The 20,850-nt window shown below is 45.3% G+C and overlaps 2 protein-coding genes across 3 annotated transcripts in view; one reads left to right on the top strand and one right to left on the bottom strand.

The window, feature by feature from the left end:
• pip4k2aa (phosphatidylinositol-5-phosphate 4-kinase, type II, alpha a) overlaps positions 1–20,850 on the top strand; it is a 67,499-nt gene that overhangs the window by 22,089 nt on the left and 24,560 nt on the right. For both annotated transcript variants that reach the window (XM_079490116.1, XM_079490115.1), the window contains exons 2-5: positions 13,758–13,855; positions 14,572–14,668; positions 17,179–17,331; positions 19,806–19,952. In XM_079490116.1, coding sequence (XP_079346242.1) covers positions 13,758–13,855; positions 14,572–14,668; positions 17,179–17,331; positions 19,806–19,952 — 495 coding nt within the window. The remainder of the gene's footprint in view (positions 1–13,757; positions 13,856–14,571; positions 14,669–17,178; positions 17,332–19,805; positions 19,953–20,850) is intronic.
• Positions 10,249–10,888, bottom strand: LOC306913456 (small ribosomal subunit protein uS7-like; the record flags this gene model as incomplete). Its single annotated transcript, XM_079490120.1, has 1 exon — positions 10,249–10,888. The coding sequence occupies exon 1, from the start codon at positions 10,861–10,863 to the stop codon at positions 10,249–10,251; it is 615 nt and encodes a 204-aa protein (XP_079346246.1). The 5' UTR covers positions 10,864–10,888.

Raw genomic sequence — 20,850 nt, 5'->3', positions numbered from 1 at the left:
GCACTTTGGTGGCATAAACAGCCAGCCATTGCTCAAAGGTCCTATTTTATATCAGCTATAGACATACAGTATATTAGGCCAAGAACACTGGTTCTCAAAGTGGGGTCCGGGTTCATTTGGGGGGGGGGGGGGGGTACCAGGGGGTCCCCAGCAAAACTAGCATCACAGTCATTTTATCAACCACTGAACTGAACCACTGAAAAAAATCTTCTAAATCCTCCAGTTTTCTGAAATAAATATTTTCACGATTTTTAAAAAATAGCAGACCTACAAGCTCGTAGCGCGCCACTCGGTGGCACGCTATGAGCTTGTAGATCTGCTATTTTTCAATAGCTAAATTATAACAATGTTTAAAACACCAAAAGGGGTTCCCGCCCAGAATGGGTTAAGGAATATATTTAAAAAAAACCTGACCAACCAAACGGAAATTTCTAAAAGTAATCGAGTTGTCGCAAAGTAAACAATCGATACTAGTTTCAGACTACAGTTTAAATCGAACAAGTCAACATTGAGCCGGTATAAGGTTCTTGATCTCTCACCGTGTCTTGCAGCCAAATGGAACAAGGGAGACATACTGTATCCTTGGTGGACTGCACTGCCAATGGGGAGACCAACCAACCCCCTGTAGATCCCACACCTAGTTACCATGCCTCGGAGGAAAGCACAACAACAGTTTATACTTCACAAAGTGAACAGTGTATAATAACATATAGAGCATATACAGTAGGCTTTGGCTAACTTTATATTCATGCCCTTTGGTTAAATGGCTCCGGGCTCTTGCAACAGGTCAGGTATAGTGAGGTGATTGCATTGTTAATTGGCCAATAAAAAGGTCAAGTTTAGACTTGCAGTAAACTCGGTCCATTACAGTCCATTGCAGTTACAACAGCACATTAGACCTTAGTCTCGTTATCTGGCAGTGAGGTTGTTCTGTATGTCTTTTTTATTCATAATGCGATATAGCAGGGGTCTTCATTCAACAGGTGTCCCTTTTATGTCCATATATGTGTCAGAATGATGTCAGAACAGTCCAGCTCCATATATGGACGCTGGGCAGGGGCCCTGTCCAGAGCCCGGGCAGAGGCCTTTTTGTGGCGGTTATGGAGAACCGTGGGTCCGACCGACTCGACACCGGGCACTGCACTCCCTGTGGGGGTGTGGAACGCACGCGTCGAATTTGAAGTCGGTGGGGCGAACAGTTCTCGAGTTGCGTGGATTACACACGTACGTACAGTACAGGTGCATTTATAGATAGATATTTAAAAAAAAATTATAATAATATTTGCTTTTACTCACATGTTAGACAGCTAAGATGTGAAAGCTAAAATAAAATAAAAGCTCACTTTGTGACCTTGTAGATCGGCTATTTTCGGAGAGTGACACCTGCTCACAACAAAGCATGAAATAACTTGTCTTAGTTCTACTGGATCCCTTCTCAAATAGTCCCTCCCTAAGATTTTAGTCTAGTTTTTAGTTGGTGACGAAATTTATTTAGTCATAGTTTTAGTCATCATAACGTACTTACATTACTTACGGTGGTATAAAAAGGTAGTCGACAAACATTTTTCATCATAGTTTTTGTCAACACTGCTTGCCGACTCCCTGTGCAGTCCGGCCTCTTCTATGTAATAATGTGATGGCCGGGTGAGTACATACATAATTGGACCTAATGTGGATAAATTGGATTGGTTTGTAAGCGAGTCTGTCTGCCAGCTAATCATCCATCTTGATTATATCTTCATCACAGCCGCACGCACGCACGCACGCACGCACGCACGCACGCACGCACGCACGCACGCACGCACGCACGCACGCACGCACGCACGCACGCACGCACGCACGCACGCACGCACGCACGCACGCACGCACACACACACACACACACACACACACACACACACACACACAGGTCACATCATGTAAACAAACATATGCTTTGAAGGATGAGCACTAGTTAGCAGGGAATCCGGGGACCCCCAGGCCAGGGGTCCTTGGGGTGCAGGGTTTTCACTTTCAGTACACAAATGCACTTGAGTACATGTATTTAGTTACTTTCCACCACTGCCTGCTACTAAACATTCCACATCAATGCTTCTTCTCAGCATGGTGAAAACGTGAGCGTCACAAGCTCCTCTCTATACTGTCAACATTATCAGGGAGGAAGCGAGCATCTCTGAGGTCTGTCGTGTCGTTTGTTCCACGTTGATAACCCACGGCCGGGTTGATGCTGACTGAGCACGCTCACTACACACAGCCACTTCCTGTCCTACGTAGACAGACAGCACTGTTACCAAGTCTGGTTAGCCACCTTGACTTGTTTTTCGGTAAAAGTCACGTAGCTTGTTCAAATATTGGTAGTTGTGTTTAAAGCAGTCATTATCTAAACATTTTCATCCTACTTACCCCCAAAATAATATGGGGGTGGGTCCTCTGACCCCCATTTGAAAGGTTTTTTGACCAGGACAATGTTGTTGTTGTTCTTCACATTTTCTGTCAAAAATAGCAGATCTACCAGCTCGCAACGTGCGACTTTTGTTGAAAATAGCTATCGGTTGAAAGTAGTTAAACTTTCTAGTCAATCATTTTTGGGCTGCTTGTTTCTTCTCATAGACCCGGTGGGTCGCGTGCATTTCTCGACGAAATCTGGCAACACTGTCTGCCACAGGGCTCGACAGACGGCGCTCTGCTTCGGAGGGCCGGAAAACAAGCGCTGGTCACCATGGCAACAAACAGGAAGCTGCGGTGTGAAAGTTGGCTGCAGACGAGCAGATGGCTGCAAGGAGATAACGTTAGGGTGACATTGCCCTTAGAGTAGCATGATTAGGCTAAACTAGCCAGAGAACCCAAGAGCCTGCGTGAATTAACCCATGAAGACTGATTCTACAAATGTCTTGTAAATCCTGACAGTTTTCTGGAAAAAAAACGTAAATATTTGAGTTAAAAACAGATTTGCATACATTTTCAAGATTTTTCAAGATTTCTTTTCAACAGCTAGTGTCACAGATGCGTTGCAGGTCTTAACACTTTTAGTGCCACTAAAGTCCTTCAGTCAGTGCTCTCGCTGTGGTGCCAGCCGAATGCAGGGAGCTTTTATTCTTTCCACTTCCCCCAAAAATCAGGAGGTGAAAGTAACTTCACGCTAGTCACGCTAATATATTGATTTATCTTTAGAAGCGTTAATACATTTGTAACCGTGATGCAGCATGAAGTCAGAAATGAGCCCAGAACATCGCCGATATGTTCAACCTGTATGCTTTGTCTAAATGGGTTAATATGTCTCAACACATAATAGCACAAACAAATGTGCAGTGTGACTCACTCCGTCCATAAGGCCTGTACTGTGTCTTCAGAGGTTCAACCACAGCAGCAGCAGCAGCATTAGGAGGAGGAAAGGGTCATGGCTGAGGGGAAAACACATTCCAAAATTCCAACAATTAATTTTCCTTATCTTTCCCCGCCAAACATACAATCAAGTAGAGGACTTTTTTTGAGAGGGAGAGAGAGAGAGATCTTGGCATCACATTTTTTCATATCCGTCCATTCCAAAGAAGAACACAGGCCGTAATAATAACTGCAGCACAGAGAGAGAGACGGACGGCTCTCCCTTCCCTTGTCACCACGAGATCCCTTTGGCCTCGCAGCACCCATTCATCTCTAATGAAGGCTCCGTTCCCCATGCCGTTTCCTGCCAGTATACGGGCCATTCAAAGTTGATGTTGATGTGTTTTTTTAAGCATCGCCCCCAATTAAATCCTCCATTGTCCTCATAGGACCTCGGACTGTAAAAATACAGTCGGTGGCAAGCTTTGAAAATACATTAACTTTATGGTGAGATTAACTTTATTGCAAGTTCACTGCAAGGTGTTTGAGGAAGGACAATGCACCAAAAGGTGCGTTCAGACTTGGATGGTTAGAGTGGCGCGATTACATACAAAGTCAATGCAAAGCTGAGAAGTTGCGCGAACAACTATATATATATATATATATAGCTGAAAGCAGCTTTAGAGTTCTCTCTTTTGCTGCCTCAGTAGGTATGTCCTTCCTGGCACGCGGAAATGGCTGGTCTACAAGCTCCGCAACGCATCCAGGTTTGGCACATTCTTGGCTTGTAGATCCGCTATTCTCCAACTAAGGCTCGAAAGGTGTGTACCGGCTAATGAGCCTTCACAATCAAAATACATTACCTGTGCAGCTGGGAAACATACAGCTCACACACACACACACACACACACACACACACACACACACACACACACACACATGCGCACACACACATAGAGCAGGTAAACAACCTGAAGGAGTCGGTGTGTAGACCTCATTAAGGGGAAAAGGCTCCGGTCCTTTGGGGGACGTCCCTGCCTGCCTGTGCCCACACCTTGTATACAGTAGGTGGTGCTCATTTGCAGTGGTGGAAAAAAGTACTCTCAATGTTTTTTACGTAAGTGAAAGTATCAATACGGCAATATAGAAATACACCGTAGTCTCCGTTACAGTAAAAGTCATCAAACCCGGAAGTAGTACTGAGTGGCAAAAAACTACTTTCTGGCCTTGGCAGCCCATACATCCAAACAGAAAAGTCCTATCTGATTGCATTAAACGACATTAAACAATGTTAAACTCACTTTGCCTGTCACTTTGCCACTCGATTTGCCACTCGATTTGCCATTCACTTTATGCATGCGCATACCCTCTATTAGGCATCAAAATGTACTTAAAGTACCAAAAGTAGGCGTTTGTCTCGGACACTCTCATAAATGTAAGTGGGGGACCCCATATGGTGACTCATTTCTACCGTTTCGGACGTGGGGCGGCTCGCCGGTCCTATGGGTCTGGAACTTCCGGGGTCCCCCCGGGGACCCCCACACAGAGTTGCACCACTCACTTCACACGGGTGTGATTTTTTTACATTATTGTGTTTAGTGTGTAGGAGGACACACAACGCTAGTGTGTGGTGGCTCCTTTCACGCTGTTTTACAAATTACATATTAGGACTTGGCCTAGCAAATTTTTATTTTATTTTGCTTACGGCATGGGAGCTGAGCAGGCCTTTATAACGCTCACTGCTCCATTATTTAGTGTTCTGAAAGAGCGCATATGCGCTTGCCGCTTAGTACTCAATTGAAAAGTATAGGATTATGAGAGGACGCTTAAGGCAGTGGTTCTCGAACTTGTATGCGCCAAGGCAAGGACCCCCAAATTGGTGTGTAGTATTTGGCCGCAGACCCCATCTGAAAACGTTTCGTGCCAGGGAGTGGGGATCGGCCCCCTGAAAAGAAGATTTTGTTTGGAAAAAAAAACCTTGTGTGTAATGCCAGCCTGACAACGTGTCGCGGGTTCGAATCCCGATAACCTTCGCTGCGTGTCGCTGCTCATCTCTCTCAGTCTACTGTCCTATCAATAAATGCATAAAAGCCCCAGAAATGTATCTTAAACCATTTAGGCCTGACGTCAAAATAAATAAAAAAGTCCTCTGAAAGAATATATTATATTCAAAGATTTGTGCCACATTTTCACGATTTTTCAAAAATAGCAGATCTACAAGCTCATAGCGCGCCACTCGGTGGCGCGCTATGAACTGCTTGTAGAACTGCTATTTTTCAATAGCTAAAGTATAACATAATGCTTAGTTAAAACACCAAAACGGGTTCCCGTCCAGAATGGGTTAAAAAAGGGGGTTAAAATGAGTGTGATGCTGTTACATTTTGCCGGGGACCCCCTGGAATCTCCTGAAGGACCCCTGCCAGTCATTTCTTTGTATACAGTATTTAATTTAAGTTATTTGTCATATCTGCCTGTCCTGTGCTACTTCTGTTTACGAATATACAAAGCCTAAAAAAGCCTTTATATATATATATATATATATATATATATATATATATTCAATGCCAAACACACAATAAAATTGTATTATTTGTGTGAAAATGTATCACAAGTTAAATGTAATCATCGTGTCAACCCATAGCGGAGAGTCATCCATCTTGATTAAGAGTCACTTCCCCCCGGCAAGTATGAATTAGATCTCGTCCGCTGAAACATATTAGCATTTTAGCAATCTGATTTTGTAATGTAACCTTTTTGATGTAACCTTCAAAATAAGGAGCAATATGTATATCCTTCCATAGGCTACATTTAATGTGTGTGTGTGTGTGTGTGTGTGTGTGTGTGTGTGTGTGTGTGTGTGTGTGTGTGTGTGTGTGTGTGTGTGTGTGTGTGTGTGTGTGTGTGTGTGTGTGTGTGTGTGTGTGTGTGTGTGTGTGTGTGTGTGTGTGTGTGTGTGTGTGTGTGTGTGTGTGTGTGTGTGTGTGTGTGTGTGTGCGCATGTGATGCATTTGTAATGTAACCTTCAAAATAATCAGCAATTTGTGTGCGTGTGTGTGTGACTGTGTGTGTGTGTGTGTACTGTGAATGTGTACCTGAAGAGGTACCTACATTGTAGTGTCTCTATGAGTGAGTTCCTCGCTGTCTTTCTATCAATGGGCTGTGTGTGTGTGTGTGTGTGTGTGTGTGTGTGTGTGTGTGGCAACATAACAGTAGCAGTAGCTACATTGTCTCCTCGTCCTCCTATACCTCCGTTGTGAGAGACGCGCATGCGAGTGCGTGCGTGGGTGTGCGCGTGTGTGTGCGGTAATGTTGTGAGACCGGCCTTTGTTGTTTAGGTGACGTCTCCACGCTGAGTGAGCACCCACAATGCATCTGTGCCACACCGCGGCAGCAGCACTGTGGCGTCTCTGCCTGTCACGACAAGGCTCTGAGACGTGCGCGCACACGCGCACACACACACAAAGCTGTCTCTCTCTTCTCCCGTCTCACTCTCTGTTTCTCACGCTCTCTCAACACGTACATGTTGTATGGTTTTTTTTGGCCCCTTTGGGCCTTTCATCCTCAAACAAATCTAAAAATGCCTTTTTTTGCGTTGCCGTGTGGACAAGGTATGACTGTGTGTTAATTAGGCACTTTCAGCCTGGTGTGGTGTCATGTTATTATAGGCAAGCATAACATTAATCACCTGTGAGTGGGTGCAACAGCACTGTACTCTGTACTTCTCGTACTGTACTGCACTCCACTGGTATTGCTGAGGTGTTTCAGCTGCCTGTCCGTGCTCGGACAGACACAGGGACACGCATACATAGGGACACACATAGCTGCGTAATGGAGCGGAGGCACCGCTCCATTACGCAGATCAACAAGCTCCAAACACATTGCGGTGCAATACGTTGTGAGCTTGTAGATCAGATTATTTTAGTTTTTCATTTATAGGGCTCACAAGTGGGAAAAGGTTATATATGTATTGCTTTTACCCTAATATATGCTTGGTATCGGGGCAGAAAAACCTTAGCTCCATATTCTTTTCGTGAATTAACGAAACTTGTCAATACTACATCGTCACACAAAAGTATCAAGGGTAGCAGATCCGCAAGCCCGAAGCACTTGTAGACCTGCTTACTTTGGCTGTTTTTTGGATTTGAATCCTGAAAAGTAACGTTTTGGACATGGATTTATGAGGTGTCCACCCGACATGGACCACGATATTTACTATGTGTGATCCTTGCATTTAGAAAGTGAGCATCTTTAACCGTTTCCACCCATCCAGTAAAAGCATGTCTTTCCCGCACCCCAGGGATTCTATTTTGAAGGAATCCCGGCACTGATTGTGTTAAAAACGCTGTGGTCGTTGAACTCCAGAGCATATCGTCTCACGTTGCCAGACGATTAGCCTCGCGTAACCAGACAACTATTCCAACCTCTCTTTAAGTTTTTTGTTTAGATTTGTTTTTCGCTTTTCTGCCTTTATTGATAGACAAGTGAAGATGGACAGGAAAGAGGGAGAGAGAGAAGGGGAGAGACATGCAGCAAAGGTCGTCATGAACGGGACTCAAACACGCAACGCGCTGTCAGGCCAAAGCCTAAATTTGGCATGCGCCTGGACCACTTGGCCAGCGGGCGCCCCAACTATTCCACATTCTCTGAATGCTATAGACAGTACAGTCTGGAACTACACCTCCTGAATGCTATAGACGGTACAGTCTGGAACTACACCTCCTGAATGCTATAGACGGTACAGTCTGGAACTACACCTCCTGAATGCTATAGACGGAACAGTCTGGAACTACACCTCCTGAATGCTATAGACGGTACAGTCTGGAACTACACCTCCTGAATGCTATAGACAGTACAGTCTGGAACTACACCTCCTGAATGCTATAGACGGTACAGTCTGGAACTACACCTCCTGAATGCTATAGACGGTACAGTCTGGAACTACACCTCAGGCGTTGCCTATCATTGCTACGCCGATGACACCCAGCTTTATTTTTCTTTCAAGCAAAAAGACATTGATAAACTATCTACCCTACGTGATTGTCTCACAGCAATCAATAATTGGATGGCCCAAAACTTCCTTCAGCTAAATTCCAACAAAACAGAGATCTTAATCATAGGCCCTGAAAGCATCTCCAACGCCGTACGGCTCTCCCTAGGCCCTCTGGCATCCAACATAAACGATTCCGCTAGAAATCTGGGTGTCCTCTTCGACAACCGCATGAACCTGGAATCCCATGTTAAGAAGGTCACCCAGTCATGTTTCTTTCACCTTCGTAACATCTCAAAAATCAAACCAGTCCTCACTCCCCAAGACTTAGAAAAAAATCATCCATGCTTTCATCTCCTCCCGCCTCAACTATTGTAACGGTCTCTACACCACCCTCAGTTCCTCCTCAATCCATAAACTTCAACTAGTACAGAATACAGCTGCCAGGATTATCACAAACACACACCGCAGATCTCACATTACTCCCGTGCTTGCTGCACTCCATTGGTTGCCAGTCAAATCCAGGATCAATTTCAAAATTCTCTTAATAACATATAAGGCATTACACGGACTGGCTCCACTTTACATCTCTGAACTACTGCATTCTAAGCCAAATACACGTTCTCTCAGGTCCTCTGATAAAGGCCTTCTGTCCATTCCAGCAACTAGGCTCAAAACAAAGGGTGACCGTGCATTTGCAGTGGTTGCCCCCACTTTGTGGAATGCCCTGCCCTTTGTGCTAAAGAATGCAGAGTCTGTCGACTGTTTTAAGAACTTGTTAAAAACGTTTTTATTTCGTCAGCACTTTATTTTAGGATGTATTTTTTCTTTGAAAAGTGCTCTATAAATAAAATGTACTTACTTACTTACCTCCTGAATGCTATAGACAGTGCAGTCTGGAACTACACCTCCCGAAATCCGAGCAATCCGTTCACGGAAATATATTCTCAAATATCTTTACTTAATTTTATTTATTATTATTTCGTTTTCTGCTAAGCAGCAAGCTATATATGCTTTAGGTTATTTCTATTTATATGAGGATAAATTTGCACGACTGTAAAGACGAAAGGGAAGTGGGGAGGAGGCTTTATGGCGTACTCATGATCCAGACTGATAACATTTTAGTTTTTAAAGTATTATTTTAACGCCACGTTTTGAGCTTGTGGATCTGCTGTTGTTGATACGTTTGTGTGACGCTGTAGTATGATCAAATATTTGGGCGTTAAAAAAACACAATGTTAAAATATGGAGATAAGCATGTGTCTATACCTGCACACTGCCATGGCTGGGAGCAACGCACGCACGCACGCTTTGGATGACACAGGCTTTGGATCATGCTTGTGACAGGTTGTGGGTGGTGGGTGGCCAGCTCCAAATGGAAACTCTGCCACACAATCTCCACCCTCATGTGGTTCATTGAGCATTGCTCACTCGGCTCCGGCCTGGGCCGTGGCTGAGCGGTCGAGGCACCTAGGCCGGTAATCCAGCATGACGGCGTGTCGCTGGTTCGAGTCCCGAGCCCGTCGGCCTTTGCCGCATGTCTTCCTCTCTCTCCTCCTTTCCTGTCTAATTACTGTATCCTACCAATAAAGGCAAAAAAACACCCCAACAAATATCTTAAAAATAAACAAATAATGGTGGTCCCTTATTGGCTGTTGATGGTGACATAACTAAGGTACGTTTCAAAGTTAAGGTCAATAACGGGTCTAAAGCAGTTGTAATAGACATTAGTTAGTAGCAGTAGTTGCGCGCTCTGATTGTGTGCAAGTTGGCACCTCGACAGTGCATTTCTAGTGATTATTATTATTAGGTCCACTCCACACTCCTTTGCATTTTTTCTCTTTTCTTTTGTCATTTCATCGTCTACTCGGGCTTATTGGAGCACCCCAGACTTATTATTATTCATATTTTACTGGAATTTATTTCATATTTTTGGTTTCTTAACGGTTGGACTTGGCAACTCTCTCCAACTCGTCCTTCTTCTTGATGGCGTATGAGTTGGACGAACCCTTGGCTGCATTGATCAGCTCATCGGCCAGACACTCGGCGATGGTCTTGATGTTCCTGAAAGCGGCCTCTCTGGCCCCCGTGCACAGCAGCCAGATGGCCTGGTTGACCCTGCGGAGGGGGGACACGTCCACAGCCTGTCTCCTGACCGTTCCGGCACGACCGATACGCGTGGAGTCCTCGCGTGGTCCACCGTTGACGATGGCGTTCACCAGCACCTGGAGGGGGTTCTCTCCGGTCAGCAGGTGGACGATCTCGAAGGCGTGCTTGACGATGCGCACGGTCATCAGCTTCTTGCCGTTGTTGCGGCCGTGCATCATCATGGAGTTGGTGAGACGCTCCACGATGGGACACTGGGCCTTGCGAAAGCGCTTGGCGGCGTAGCGGCCGCTGGAGTGGGGCAGGTACCTGGCGTGCTTCTCTTTCACGGCAATGTAATCCTGCAGGGAGATGTCATTGATCTGGACATCATCAGTGCTCCACTTCCCAAAGAGTTTAATCTCTGGGGTCTCGGCCACAGCTGGGACGGTCCCGAAGTTCTCGGTCATTGTTTCTGCCGTTCTGCACCACACTTCTCAGAGACGGAAAGACAGATTTTTTTAAGTTGCTTGATTCAGTATTTGGATATTGATATTTATTGCCGAGGTCCTCTTGTTATCTTGGGGGGACCTGTAGCTTAGGACTGTATGAAGGCGGCTGATTAACGAAGCGACGAGCGGAGAAAGTCAATCACATTCCTGGATACTCCATAATTATACTCTTATTAGATTAACTGAGCTATACTACATCGTACGCCAGTTTATATAAGGCTATGTGACGTCATGCTGTGACGTTGCACTGTCATCGGTTTCCATAGTTACAATATAAATCTTAGCTGCCCGCTCCCTTGCTATACAAACCCATTGTATATCAAACTACTATGACTTGCCGATCTGAACTGCGGACGAAGTGTGCACTCACAACTCGTTACCGTCCCAATCTAAAATGTTTCTGTCTGTACGTGTGTACGGCTGTAATCCACGTAATTCGAGAACCGTTCGCCCCACCGACTTCAAATTCGACACGTGCATTCCGCACCCCCACGGGGAGTGCAGTGCCCGGTGTCGAGTCGGTCGGAGCCACGGTTGTCCAGAACCGCCACAAAAGGCCTCTGCTCGGGCTCTGGCCAGGGTCCCATGGTCCATATATGGAGCTGGCCTGTTCACAACACTCCATATTTGGGCATGCCTGACACAGAACTCCATATATAGGAATAAAGGGACACCGAGAGACAGATCCAGATATCTCCATATATGGGTATAAAAGGGACACAGACAGATGGGTGGAACGGGTACTCTGACATGGGTACAACGAGCATTGCATAGCCGGGTGGGGGCATGGATCTCCAACTTCCATCGTTACCGACTCGGTGCTTTACAGCCGGTGACCGGTCTAGTTGTAGGATATATACACATTATACGTATATAATAATAATAATAAACTTTATTTATAGAGTGCTTTTCAGAACAAAATTCACAAAGTGCTTTACAATACAGTAAGAGGTAGAGGTAGTTTGTGGGATAAATCAACAACAAAAAAAAACTGTTTAAATCATTGAACGGAGCCCAGGCGGTGGCGTAACCGTCTGGGCACCCGACTGGTAATCCAGTCGCAGTGTGCCGCGGGTTCGACTCCCGAGCCCGACACGGCCTTTACTGCATGTCTTCCCCCATCTCTCTCCCGTTTCCTGTCAGCCTACTGTCTGTCCCTTCAAAAACCAATAAAAGGCGTAATCCGCAAAAGAAATATCTTTAAAAAAAATATATATATATCATTGAACGGACAATAAATAAAATAACATAACACCACATAATAAACAATAAACAGGCTATCTATGGGAAAGCCTGTGTAAAAAAGTTTTTTTTTTTTTTTTTAAAGACAGCCACTGAGGGTGCGTCCCTCAGGTTCTGGGGTAGGGCATTCCAGAGTTTCGGTGCCCGGGCTGCGAAGGCCCTATCGCCCATGGTAATAAGTTTTGTTTTAAAAGGAGTCAGTAGACCCCTGCCTGCCGATCTGAGGGTACGTGTGGGGTCGTAAGGGCTGTAACATAGCTAAAATGTAATTTGGGGCCAGCCCTCGCACAGCTTTAAAAGTAGTCAATAAAATCTTAAAATCAATTCTAAAATGTACTGGCAACCAATGCAGGGAGGCCAGTACTGGAGTAATGTGTTCACACCTCCTGGTGTTGGTCAGTAGTCTTGCTGCAGAACTTTGCACTAGTTGCAGGCGGGCTATGGCTTTTTTGTTGAGTCCGGAGTACAGGGCGTTACAGTAGTCTAAACGTGAGGAAATTAATGCATGGATTACTTTTTCAAGATCTGTAGATGTGAGGAATGGTTTTATTCTGGCGATATTTCTTAACTGAAAAAAGCATGTCTGTACAACCTTTGTTATTTGGGCATCAAAAGTGAGGTTAGAATCAAATAACACGCCCAGATTTCGGGCTGAGGTTTTAACATTATTTGCTAGGGGTGCGTGCCTTTACTGCCTTGAGCCCCATAAGGTTCTTGAAGGAGTGCTGTGGATGTGATGAGGCTTGTGCTACTGCAGCACACACACCCTGTCCTCCCCCAGCCCTTGATTTACTATTCCTCCCACACAGTGCTAAGTGAGAGGGCAGCTGAAAAATACCAGCACCAGGCTTTCTCTCTCAGAGGCTTGTGCTTTATTGTTGTTATTTTTTTTTGGGGGGGGATTTGGTTGTGATCTCAAAGAGATTTGGTTGTGATCTCAAAGAGATATGGTGTAAAAACAAAATCACACCCGTGTGAAGTAAGTGGTGGGTCCCCGGGGGGGCCGCCCCGCGTCCGAAACGGTTGAGAAATGACAGTTACCGTGTGGGGGTCCCCAGGGGGTCCCTCTACTGTACTGTACTGTCACTGTACTGTACTGTCACACCTGAAATCATCATATATACAGTTAATATGTACGTGTGTGTTAGGCTGCACAACAGTGACACTTGGTTTTGAAAACCAACCAAATGCTATTTTCGTGCTCGGACAGACCCAGCCAGGCAGCCAGAGACTGACCCAGCCAGGCAGCCAGAGACACACAAAGCTCCGTAATTAAGTGGTTGCAAGACCAGTACTTGATTCTGATTTCAGATGAAAACATTTTCAAAACATTTTCTATATTATACAAAAAAAGAAAATCTTCAAAAATAATAGCCGATCTACGAGCTCACAGCGCGGCACGAAGTGGCAGCGCTGTGAGCTTGTAGATCTGCTGTTTTTGAGTAGCCAGCGTATAAATGGATATTAAGTGGTTAAAATGACTGTGATGCTATGTTTGTGGGGGACCCCCTGCATCTGTGTGTGTAAATAAAATGCTACATATTACGTTTTGGTCATGAAAAAACATCCCTAACCCCCCTCCCTCTCTCTCTTCCTCTCTCTCTGTGCAGATAAACGAGCTAAGCCATGTTCAGATCCCCATCATGCTTATGCCCGATGACTTCAAGGCCTATTCCAAGATTAAAGTGGACAACCACCTCTTCAACAAGTGAGTCATCCTTTAATCCCTACCTAGATTACATAAGTATACACGCACGCACGCACGCACGCACGCACGCACGCACGCACAAACACACAGTATCGCCAAGAAACAACAAAGTCTGTTTCATCTGAATAGCGTTGGAAACCTTGTATGTCCAGAACATGTCCTCCCCCCCCCCCCCCCCCCGCTATCTTAATAACATTTTAAAGTAGTGAAAGGAGCCGAGCTGTAGATCTATTTTCACTACTTTTGTGTGACACTCTTGTATGGTGATATAGGGCTTTTATTTATGAAAGAACATAAGTTCAAATTTGGAGATGGGAGGATAGCAACGATGTGCTTTTATCTGCCCTTCAAGCTACTTTTATCTGGTTTTATTGCGCTCTTTATCTTGCACTTATTGTCTTTTGCAGCTTGTTTTCTTTGACTATATGAAGTCTTCTATCTCGCACCCTGTCCACTGTCTTGTAAAGTCGTTGGAATGCTCTCTGTTCTTGCATGTGTTCTTCCAAAATCAAATTCCTATTTGACAAATAAAGAGGTTCTGATTATTGTGATTTATGTACCGATGTGGTCACGCCAAACTTTTATGACTTTTCTACCACTGTCTGATGTGGCGTGCGTGCGTGCGTGCGTGCGTGCGTGCGTGTGTGCGTGTGCGTGTGCGCGTGTGTGTGTGTGTGTGTGTGCGACTGTGTGCATGTGTGCGCGTGCGTGTCTAGGGAGAACATGCCGAGCCATTTCAAGTTCAAAGAGTACTGCCCCCTGGTGTTCAGGAACCTCCGAGAGAGGTTTGGCATCGATGACCAAGATTTCCAGGTGCACACACACACACGCACACGCACACACACACACACCAAAAACGTTGAGAACTACTGGTGTACAGGGTTTAAGTGCTTAAGCAGTTAAAACTCAAAGCCTAGTATGCTACTAATAGTTTCCAAAAGTTATTGGACCTGGCCTATCAGCACCGAGCTGTTGCTCCGCACTCCTTTTTCCTTTTTCCTTTACTTCCTTTGCCCTCCCCCTTTCTCTCTCTCTCTCTCTCTCTCTCTGTTCCTATCTCTCTCTATCCTTCTTTCTTTTTCCCTCTCTGTCTCTCTGTCTCTCCGTCTCTCTGTATCCCAGTAAAGTCCTCCTCCCACGGCGAGGCAGAGAGTTGGCAGAGCGTGTCGGTGGAGAGGTCAGACCGTCCCGGGCTCTCTGTTGCAGCTGTCGTTGGTTCCTCTGGTGTTTACATTAGCGCGCGGCTGGCTGACTCCAGCCAACGGGCAGTGGGTGGGTGGCTGTCGGGAGGAGAACGCCCTTAGCGCTCAGGGACCAAACAGTGGTGTCCGTTTGTACGTTTTGTACTTAATATCTGTCTCCGTCATGGCGGGGTCTCTCGTGTTATTGAGGGAATAGCTTTCTCACATATTTCCACATTCGCCAACACATTTCTGTCTCTTTGGCGCTATTCCTCGATATATACTGGCAGCGTTCCTTAATGTAATAATAACCAAGGACTTGCCAGCTGTGAGCTAGCGTGCTAGAAGACGGCTAACTGTAGCAGAACCAATTGGTTTTAATTGGGTATTGTAACAATGTTAACAAGAAAAAAAGTGATGAGGAGGTGATAATAAACCCTGCGCTCCACCTTTTCTTGGGGTAAAAAGATGGCATGACATTGAGTTTGAAAATGTGATCCAGCGACAAAATAACTCCCAAATGGGCGTTTCGAGCTTGTGGATCTGCTACGTCGGATACGTTGGTGTGCCGCCGTAGTATGACCAAGACAAGTGGGTCGTTCATTTACGGAAAAAACACCCAAACGTTAGAAAATGGAGATTTCTGGAGGTTTCTGCGTGAGAGCACTGACACGTACAAGCTCTCCGCGTGTCATAACTGCCATAATTGTGTCACAAGAGCTTGTAGATTAAGGGTGACGGTGCACCAGTACACTGCACTGTCCTGCAGACACGCCGGATGTTCAGCCCAGAATGATAGGGATGATAAGGTGGTTCATGTGGTTATTGAACACAATACAGATGAAATGCAATACTAACATGAAGGATTACATCACGGATGGAATACAATACTAACAGTATACATTATAACATTGCAGATAATGTTCAGAGGATGCGGGCACTTTCAGGGAAAGGGGTGGAGGGGGGGTGGCAGAGAGTTCGACATGGCATGTGTAGGATCGTGTTACATTTTGGGCTCAATGTTGTGGTCAGCAGCTGTTTCTGTGTGTGTGCGTGTGCGTGTGCGCGCGTCCTTGTTCATATGGAGGATCAGCTGGACAGCAGGTGAAGGGTCGCCAGGGTCGGACGCTGCTTGTGGGCCATGGAAAGGTTGCTAGGTTCAGGACAGGTCCTCCTGGGCCATTGCTAGGGGTCCTCCTCGCCCATGGGAAGGTTGCTAGGTTCAGATCCTCCTCGCCCATGGGAAGGTTGCTAGGTTCAGGTCCTCCTTTATTGAAGTGCTTGTAGTCCAAATAGAACAGCTAAAACTTCAACCACATGAATCCTATGCGTCCGGGGCGTCCGTTCTTGGGGCAGCCATTTGCCAAATATACTGTGGGCCCTATCTTGCACGCCGCCTTACCCCTTATGCCTAAACTTTTTAGTCTATGGTCTTTATAGCTTGTGCTTGTAATCACTTTAACTACCACTTTATTATTTAAATTTTTAACTGTTGAAAAATAGCAGATATACAAGCTCCAGGTCTTTGGAACAACATATTTTCCGATGGGGTTCGGTGGCCAATTATATATAATTTTGCGGTTACTTGACATGAAATAGTTTGAGAACCACTGATATAGAAAGAAACAAAAGTTTTTTTTTAAGAAATTGATTTAGAAGACATTTTGTAGATCCGGTCTCAGGTCTTAATGTGACGACGACATACAAAAGCAAACAAAGACTTTACACTGTTGCAATTTAGACTTTTTCCTATATTTTGTATATATATGGCCTCATAGACTTGATTGACGGCATCATCAGTGTTATGTCAATTAATATATTTTTTTGCTTGTTTCAAACATTTAACCACTTGTAAGTTGTAGTACCCTCAATACTTAGTAAACTTTACCTTTTGGCTCTGCACTTGCACGACATATCAAAGGCCTACTTACCTCATCACCGAAACCTGGAGTATGAATAGGCCATCAGTGGTTAAAAGTTGGTCTGTCTGTGACCCTTTTCCAAATGCTGTGGGGGGGAAAAATATTGCATACAGTAGCAAACTATCACATTCACAGTATTCCTTGTCGCTCAATATGGGCCCCCGATCCTGGACCGAACAGCTGTAATTGAGCCTTTCTTTCTTTCTTTCTTCCCCCGCAGAACTCACTGACGCGCAGTGCTCCCCTGATCAGCGAGGCTCAGGGGCGGAGTGGAGCGCGCTTCCACACCTCGTACGACAAGCGCTACGTCATCAAGACCATCAGCAGCGAGGACGTGGCCGAGATGCACAACATCCTCAAGAAGTATCACCAGGTGCGCTCCCTCTCTCCGCCGCGCACGTCACTCACCACCTCCACCAATCACAGTTCATAATAACACGATACATTGTGTAGAAGTGTTGTAGCCTCGGCCGGGAGGCGAACCCGGCGACTATAAATCCTATGGCACGCACGCTCCAGTGCCGCTGGGATCACAGCGTTGGATCCTATTGGTTCACCCATCTGAGCCCCCCCCCCCCCCCCCGAGGCTACAGGGAACCCCACACCGAGTGAGATGAAAGTGCTATATCTTTATTTAGAACTATTATTTTTGTCAGTTGGTTCCATGTACTGCAGTATAACGTTATATCAGTAACCCCGTATCTAGGAAAGACTTCTGGGATATCCATAACGTTGCTGTCGGGCAGAAACCTATTATCTCCGTCTTCACAACTCGTTGTGTTTTTTTTCATAAATTAACGGCCTACTAGTGTCACACAAAAGCGTCAAAGAAGCAGATCTACAAGCTCAAATGCGTTTCGAGCTTGTTGTAGATCGGCTATTTTTTTGCTTCTTTTGAATTTGAATCCTGAAACGTAAACTGTTTTTGGACTTTCCACTAGACAGAAAGGATATTTGGGCCAAAGGGAACACAGACGGACACACAGGGATTTGCGGGTTAACCAGCTGGATTATGCAACTGTCAGATCAGAGCTCAATCAGCGACTCTGAGAGATAGAGTGGAGAGTGGGATGAAGTGTGGTGTAATGGCTCAGACAGTGCAGCTCAATAAGCCGAGTGATGCGACACATTGTTTGTCAGCTTGTTGGTAGATCAAATCGGGATTTTGCCTGGATTATGTCCAGGGTTCGCCAAAATGAATTATATTCGAACTGGGGACCTTCCCACCCAAACAAGCACTTGGAATTGTAGGCATTACATTTAGTTTAGAGTATAGATGTCCCGATACTGTATCGGTATCGGTATCAGCCCTTATTGTGGTATCGGAACGGAAAAAGTGTATCCCGTCACCCCCCCCCCACACACACACACGTACACACACACAGTTTTTGGGAACCATTGCTTCATGTGGTCGACGGTCGGACACACAATCTGGTGAGCTCAGGGTGCACGGATGCGTTGTGAGCTCCCAGGGTGCACGGATGTAACGCGAGGAAGGAGGGAGGGATTCAGGCGGTCTGCAGGACAGTGCAGTGTACTGGTGCACTGTCACCCTTAATGGCAACGACACCCCATATCCCTGCACTGGTCGATGAATCATGAGACAGCAGATGTCTCTCTCTCTCTCCCTCGCTCTCTTCCTCTCCTCTCCTCTCTCTCTCTCTCTCTCTGTATCTCGCTCTTCTTGTGTTTCGTGCATATACGCACTAAAGTCCTCCTTTTTAGCCAACATTTTAAAAATAGCAGATGTACAAGCACGATTGATCGGTTTCATTTGGTGGCATAAAAAAAGAGCACAAAAGCACTTTCTGACATACAGTCATTGTATCACCGAGGATGAAGACACAGTGAAACGTTGTTGTGGTCGTCTTCAACAAAGAAAACACTAAACGGCAAAACAAACGACAACACGTCAACAATACATCAGACAGATATGCATAAGAAACATGCAAATATATATATATATATATATATATATATATATATACACACACACACACACACACACACACACACACACACATACACACACACAAGCACACATTCTTTTTTATTATTATTATTTTGCATGATTTGACTGAGAGATTGGCAGTGATTGCATAACATTTTTGCAATAGAGAATCATTCCATTTGGGCTGTGGGGGTGCTTTAAGGGCCACTTCACCCCTTTTGCAACCAGATTTTTATTTGAATGATGTTTGGGAGATAAACACTTTCCTGGGGTTTTTATGTGGGTAATGTGTGTTTTTAGATATGTCAGTATTTCAAAGTGTCCATGGACTCCATGAGTCATGGACACTGGGCTCACTTACTTCCTGGACTACATGTTGTCTCGGTAAGACAGTCCTCCCCCTATCCACAAGGAGGAGCAGTGGACCAAAGCATTATGGGAATTGTAGTCCATTTTGGGGCGGGAACCCTTTTGGTGTTTTAAACATTATGTTATAATTTAGCTATTCGAAAATAGAAGATCTACAAGCTTGTAGGTCTACAAGCAGACCTACAAGCTTGTAGGTCTGCTATTTTTGAAAAATCGTGAAAATGTGGCGCAAATTTGGAATATATAACGTTTTTAACTCAAATCTTTGCTTCTGGGGTGTCCCTGGAACAACATATTTTCAGATGGGGGTCGGAGGCCAATTACATATAATTTTTCGGGTCCTTGACATGAAATATTGAGCACCACTGATAGGAATTTCAGAAAAATGTCAATTTATTTTATTTATTTATTTTTTTAATTTCGACGTCAGGCCTAAATGGGTTAATCGAGGTCAGCCCTAGTAGACTCAAATTTGCGATAAAAGTCCTGAAAAGTTGGATGTTTTTTTTTCTTCTTTTCTTCATCAGTTCATCGTGGAGTGCCATGGCAACACGCTGCTGCCTCAGTTCCTGGGGATGTACCGCCTCACGGTGGACGGAGACGAGTCCTACATGATCGTCACGCGCAACGTGTTCTCCCACCGTCTCTCCGTCTTCAAGAAATACGACCTCAAGGTAAGGGGAGGGCGGGGGGTAGGGTAGGGGGCAAAGGAAGGAGGTTCACAGAGAAATAAATTACTGTTGTTGACGTTTGTTACAGCCCTTGACTTGTCTAGCCGATAATCTTTCTCCCTGACACAAATTCAAATCACACGACGAGCCCAACTGATGAGACAGATTTTTGTGTCCCATGCCGTCGATCCCCAGACTGAGATCCAGACTGAATTGCTACGTTCGGCAGATATTTTTTGTGTGTGACATCATCATCATATTTATGAGTTATGCGGGAACGCCTACTGAGTGGCAAAAAACGACTTCCTGGCCTTGACAGCTCACACAAAACATTGTAAATGCAACCTTGCCCTCAGTGCCCGCATACCTGACTAAAGGCTCATTCATAGTCTGGACTTTCGGTGGTGAGGTGACCACCGCTCCGGTGGTGAGGTGACCACCGGAGCTGAAATAACGTTGAGTGGTGGTGAGTAAAAACAGAGAGAAGGGCTGGGGCGGTGGCGGTGGTTTGCTCTTCACCGCGGCTCGTGACGTCATGTTGTAGTTTGGTGGTCACCCCACCACCAAAAATCCAGACTATGAATGAGCCTCAATAAAGTGAGGGACACCCACAGACACAAAACTAGAGGGAGTGAATACAACGATCTGGTACCACCCACTTTCAAAACAAACCTGGGTAAATTCTCCTTCTACAACACTGCCACCCAAGCGTGGAATGCCCTGACCCCCTCCCTCAAAAAATGCAGATCACTTGCATCTTTTAAAAATCCACCTTTCAGCAGGCCCAAGGCAGAGGAAATGATCACCCCCCCCTTCCTTTTTCCCATCACTGTATTTGCAGTGTTTTATTTTTTACTGTGACTATTAGATTTTTTGTTGTTTATACCTGTGATGATATAGA

This window comes from Electrona antarctica (assembly GCF_951216825.1).
Source record: "Electrona antarctica genome assembly, chromosome: 20".
In the NCBI taxonomy this organism is placed as follows: domain Eukaryota; kingdom Metazoa; phylum Chordata; class Actinopteri; order Myctophiformes; family Myctophidae; genus Electrona; species Electrona antarctica.
This window is presented reverse-complemented; position numbering and strand designations above follow the sequence as displayed.